Below are 5,629 nucleotides of genomic sequence, written 5' to 3'. Positions count from 1 at the left end.
CGCCGGAAGTGGGTGTGGGGGGGGCGGCACCGGGCCGTGTGCGCAGCCGCGGGAGCCAGCTTGCCCCGCCCCTTACCCTCGGGCCCTCCCTTGTGAATGGAGCTCCCCGCCTCCGCGCGCTACGCGGGCGGGGCTCTGTGCGCCTGAGCAGCTGAATGGCCGCTGCGCAGGGGGCCCAGCTGTGGGCCAGTGCGCCTGCGCGGCTAAACTGTGAGGGCAGTGCCAGGGTCACTGCCTGTTAATGGACTCTAAAATGGGGAAGAAGACCTGGAAGGTGGCCCTAGGGACTAACTGTGCCTCAGCGCTCCTACGTTGGTCCTGCGGGCCACGCACAGCAGATAGTCGCCCGACCCCGCCTGGAAGACATATCCCCCCGTCTGTCCTGGGGACCCTTGTTCCCTGACGCACTCGCTGGCCATTCATCGCCAACCCCCAAGTTCTCCAGAGCCTGCTTCAGGCATCCTGATCTCTGGCTGTTTATCCACACACCACCATCCCTTCCCCAAACACCACCCCAAGAGGGAAAAAGGGACTCTACATTAAGTCAGTGACGGAAAGTAACCTTACAGGATGAACTGATCCCAAATCTCTAACTCATGATCAGGGTGGGTAGTCACTCCCCAGGCATATAACTTCTTTAGTAAAAGGTTATCTGTGCCTTAAGCAAGCCTCGTTCATTGTCCTTGTGCATCTGGGTTAACTGTTGAAACGCCAGAGTAATTCTCTTTTCAGACCCCTCAGATGCTAAGCTCCCCCAAGGGAGCCCATGGTCTTGGTAACGATCCTGTAAATCCAATCACAGAGGTTTCCCCACCTGGCTTTCTCCCACCTTCAAGTAAACTTCTTTACATTTCCCCGTTAATTCCAAATGTATAAAAAGAATTGCAAAACCCTCCTTCACCAGAGCATTTGAGATACTGCTTCCTGGTCAGTTGTCAGTTTGGCTCAAATAAAATGAAAATTCGCTTGGGCAAACGGCACTGGATCAGCCACGACTTCCAGGTTCCTTGCATGAGATGGCTAGGGAAAAACCACTCACTTTAAATTCACTTGCCTCCCATACCCCCAGTCCTCTCCCTCGTCCCCTGCCCTGGGGGAGCAGGCGTAACCTTGGAGAGGAGGTAAGGCATGCTCATTTCTGGGCTTGCTCCGCCCTGTTCAGACTCTGCATGGCACCCCTTTGGTGGGGCTGCCCCATGTCTTCTGAAAACTGCTTAAGCTGCTTATGTGTAAGGCAAGGACGGGGACCAAAGAGGCCTTGTACGCATGGCCAACAGAGGAAGGAGACAAGAAAGTCGAGCCCCGGGAGGGCCTGGGATTGAAGTTGGCATGGACCCCTTAAGTGTGTTGAGAGCAGGATGGGGGAGGGAGAACAGAGCCTGCAGAATAAGCTCCCAAAGAGAGGCTGTAGGAAGGTTTATTCATGTTTCCTATACACATGACTGGGGAACAGTATAATCAACAGATGTGATTTTATATCTTGATAAGTGCAAATATAAATACGCTTTTACCACCTTTCATCAGACTGCCACCCTCAGTTTTATACAGGAAAACATGTATCTAAGCGTGTAAGACCCCAGCGATCCCTTTCGCAAGTCTGTATTAAAAGGGAATACACATCAGAAGGGGCAACTGTGTCTCCTGAGGAGTCCACACAATCATCTTGCCCTGTCGCTTTGAGCCAGAAAATAACGGTGAGTTTCGGTTAATAGAAGGAGTTATCAGGCATTGTAAGCCATGTCCACACGGAGCAGGGTTGCAGTCGGCTTGATGCAGGAGATGTGGTTTGTGGGTGGTTCCAAGCGGTCGGCTCTGACGACCTTGTCTTCACCAAGTGCCCCTAACTCTCGGCAAACTTGGGGTTCATGACTGTGGTGGTGGCACTCTTGAAAAGTGGGTTATCCTGGTAAGAAAAGCAAATTGGACTTGTGAGTGCAGGGGAGGCAGCAGTAGGGCGATCTTCCCGCTGGTTCTAGTCCCATTGGCAGGGCTTGCACCCAGGAGCTCAGAGGTTGGTGGTGGGGGAGGGGAGGCGGTAGCCCTGTGTGTGGGTTACACAGGGCTCGATGGAGAGATCCCCCATGCGGGACTAGGGCCCCCAGGGACGACCACTCACGTTGTTCCACTGAGACTTGAGCTTCTCCTTCTCAAAGCGCTTGTACTCCCTGAGGTCACTAAGGTGGGTCAGAGCTTTCCAGATGACCAGCAGGAGGACACCGATCAGCACGACTCCTGCCACAGTGCCCCCCACGATGGCAGCGATGTTGGGGCCTTTTGGACACTCTAAGGTGGGGAGGAAGCACATACGCACCCAGCGTCAGGCTCTCCCCAGCTGCCAGGCCCCCAGGGTGCCCCTGTCCCAGGTCACTGCTCAGTCCTCAGGTGGACAGATCTTTCCCACTGTCCGGCTTACAGCCATCAGTAGTTGAGCAAACAACCTGACCCAGCCCCCAGTCTGGGTCAGGGCAGGGCCGGGTCAAGGCCAGGCCATGCAGTTCCAAATGAAACTGTGTGGACTCTTGTTTACAAAGAAAGAAGGGCCCCGATTACCAGCTAGCCAGGGCAGAGCATGGATGGGACACTGCTGCGATCAGTGAGCCTCCCCGTGCAACGTGGAGCCTTCTAGGCCACATGGAGGGCTCCCACTGTGGGGAAGGGAGCTGAGAGCGGGTCTCAGTACTGCAGGGGCCCTGGTGGACTGCTGACCCATGTGCAGCCACCTGAGTAGCCGGGCATCCCAGCCCTGTGTCCCCTCAGCCTCTCTGGGAAGGAACAAGGTGGAGGTGCTGGGAGTTTGTGGGCTCTCAATGCTGCTTGTCTAAAGCCCTTAAGCCATCCACGGGGGGCTGTTTACCACAAGTCCCACGTACCCTTTGTCCCAAGTCCCAAGTCCAGTGTCCCACGTACCCTTTGTCATTGTCACCCAATGTAACTCCTCGATATTGACCTAACCCCCCCACCACCCTGTCATGGCCTGTGGATCCTGCACTTGTCCCTCATTTCTCCTGAGTAGGACCCTGTGTTCCAACAGTGGGCAGCTCCCTCCTCTGTCCTCAATAGACCCAGCAACCCAGCCCAGCCCACCCTGTCCATCTCCCAGCCTCAGCGCCTAGACCTCGGCAGCCCCTCCGGGTCTGCATCCAGCTGGGCCCCTGGAGTCCTGTGTTTAGCAGGCACCCCCCAGATCAATGTCCATGCCCCGCCACAGGTCTGTGTCCAGTTTTTGAGAACACAGTTCAGATTGTCCCTCGCTACCCTGAAATTCTGCTAAGGACTCCTTGTCATGTTTGGAAAGAGACCCAAATGCCTCCTAGGACTCACAGGGCCCTCGAACGACAGGCACCAAGTGCTCCAGACCGTGCACCTTCTGTCCCCCATGTATGGATGCTCTCATCACTGGCCTGACATGCAATGCATCCTCCTCTGAGAGACCTTCTCACCTGTGACCTCGGGAAGCGTGCCTGGCCATGCTCTTTGCGACTGTGCCCCTGGCTGCAGCCCTCCGCCCCCCAGTCTTGGCATTAGTGTTCTGACGTGTTGGCGAGGGACTCCCACCCCCTTGGCACATGAATCCTGAGATGACAGGGTTGGCGTCCTTGTGTCCTGCACTGTTACTAGGCCTGGTACAGACCTGGAGCTGGGCAAACGGGCAGTGAGCAGCACCTGGGAAATGCGATGCCTGGTCTCTGGGGGGCTGAGCTCTGAGCATGCAAATTGTCCACTGGCCACATAGCTGACCCTGGACCAGCTCTGGGACACAGGGATCCAGGCCTTGGTCAGCATCGCTTGGGGTATCACCGGCTCGGGCCATGTAGTCCCTCCAGCAGAGTCCCATGCCCTCGAGCTAGGGCACAAGCTGTCCCCTGTCCCTCACACTCCAGAAGGTACGGTCGGAGACTGGAGTCTAGGGCAGGAGGCCCACGGTCCTGGATGCTGGCATGGCCCTGCCAGGCTGGCCTTTCCATGAGGAGAGGGCCCCGTGTGGCAGCTTCAGCATCACCAGAGGCCCCACGACTCAAGGTCTGGCGCCCATGCGCCGTCTGGCAAGGACTCACCTCGAATCTCTTCCACGTAGATATCATGTGTGTCCTTCCCATCCAACTGCCACAGGGTGTAGGTCATCCAGCAGTCTTCCGAGTCGCGCTCCTTGCACTTCCGTGTCAGCTTGGGGTTCCTCAATGGACTCCGCTCATGGGGTGTGCTCAGCAGTTTCAGTCCCTGGCACGCCACACTGCAGTTCTTCATGAAGGGGCCCTTTTCGAATTTCAGGCACTCAGCACAGGACCTGCAGAGGGGCCACTGCATGAGCATGTGTGTGAAGGGAGTAAAATTGTGTGAAAGCGTGTGCGAGTGCCAGCAACATTAGGAGAGAGTGCTGGTGTTTGGGCACCAGGGTGGCCCTGGTGGGGCTGGTCCTGGCTGCCCCTGGCTGCCCAGGGGCTGACCCTGGTGCCCCTGTGACCTTTGTGGCTGGGGCGGGAGGTGGTGCTCCTGGGGAGTGAGGTGGGCAGAGGTCTTGGGACCTGGAAGCCTGACAGATGGGGCCCCAGATGGCCGCGGCTCTTGGAGCTGAAGGACAGCAGTGGGTGTGCGGACGTCTGGAGGAGGGCAGCCCCCATCTCCTCCTGGGGTCCCAGCCAGGCAGCAGATTTCTGCTGGGGGGCTCACAAGTGTGCCGGTTTCAAGCAAGGGGAGCACTCACTTCTTGTTGCTGCAGAATGGGGGGCACACTGTGCAGTCCTCACAGAAGGGCTGCTGGTAGCCAGAGTCGCACTGGCACGTGTTGCACAGGCACTGGCCACGGCCACTGCAAACGTTCCCCCGCAGGTTCAGGCAGCCTTCTGTGGAGTGTTGGCACTGGCAGGCTGAGCCCCCGTAGCCCGGTTTGCAGAGGCACTTGCCACAGCGGCATTCACCACGGTCTGGGAAACAGTAAGGACCCCGCACAGTCACCCCTGCCCAGCCCCAGCCCCCACCCCCGACTCGGCCTTCCACTCACCAGGGCCCGGCCCCAGGACCCACTCCTGGCCTTACGTCTGCCTGTCCGCCGCACCGCCCACTCTGCCCCTGGCTCCCAAGCACTCACCAGTGCCTCCGCAGACTCTGCCATTGTAGCGCTCGCAGTTGACGTTGTCGCACTCGCAGAACTGCCCGAAGATCTCCTTGTTGGGCACGTCACTCCTGTGGCACACGCACTGGCCGCAGATGCAATCCCCCAGCCCCGAGCAAACGATGGAGCTGTTGTCTTTCCGGCAGCTGCCTTCCAGCTCCTGGCTGCTCCGGCCCTGAGTCTGGCACTCACAGTTCTTCCCAATGTAGCCGGCATCGCACCTGGACCGGAGGGACACCGCTCAGGGGTCTTCCCCAGGACCCTCTGCCCTGTGTGTGGCTCCTGCCCTCGGGGCGGGGGTGGCTCACCTACAGATGCCACATTCCACAGAGCCCTTGTTACCACAGTGGCTTCGGTCACGGCTCGTGTCCCTGCACTGGCACTCGCACTGGGGAAGTAGCCTCACGGTCAGTGTGTCCGTGAAGCCCAGCGCCCGGATGACAAATGACTGCTCTTGAATGCACTCTGTGGCTGTGACCTTCACCTGGAAGGTGACCTGTGTAGGGAAAAGCAAAGCTC

General features: G+C 58.2%; 1 protein-coding gene across 3 annotated transcripts in view; it reads right to left on the bottom strand.

Moving 5' to 3' along the window:
• Window positions 1-1,401: 1,401 nt before the first annotated feature.
• Window positions 1,402-5,629, bottom strand: part of ITGB2 (integrin subunit beta 2) — a 29,566-nt gene continuing 25,338 nt past the window's right edge. For all 3 annotated transcript variants that reach the window (XM_045852634.1, XM_045852635.1, XM_045852636.1), the window contains 6 exons: window positions 5,419-5,606; window positions 5,087-5,331; window positions 4,703-4,922; window positions 4,056-4,285; window positions 2,117-2,283; window positions 1,402-1,903 (listed from right to left, as the gene is read on the bottom strand). In XM_045852634.1, the coding sequence (XP_045708590.1) occupies window positions 1,841-1,903; window positions 2,117-2,283; window positions 4,056-4,285; window positions 4,703-4,922; window positions 5,087-5,331; window positions 5,419-5,606 (1,113 nt within the window). In that variant the 3' untranslated portion in view covers window positions 1,402-1,840. The remainder of the gene's footprint in view (window positions 1,904-2,116; window positions 2,284-4,055; window positions 4,286-4,702; window positions 4,923-5,086; window positions 5,332-5,418; window positions 5,607-5,629) is intronic.

Source organism: Phyllostomus hastatus, unplaced genomic scaffold (assembly GCF_019186645.2).
Source record: "Phyllostomus hastatus isolate PE091 unplaced genomic scaffold, TTU_PhHast_1.1 phas_contig_948, whole genome shotgun sequence".
NCBI lineage: Eukaryota > Metazoa > Chordata > Mammalia > Chiroptera > Phyllostomidae > Phyllostomus > Phyllostomus hastatus.
The sequence above is the reverse complement of the archived record's forward strand: the minus strand, read 5'-3'. Positions and strand labels throughout refer to the sequence as shown.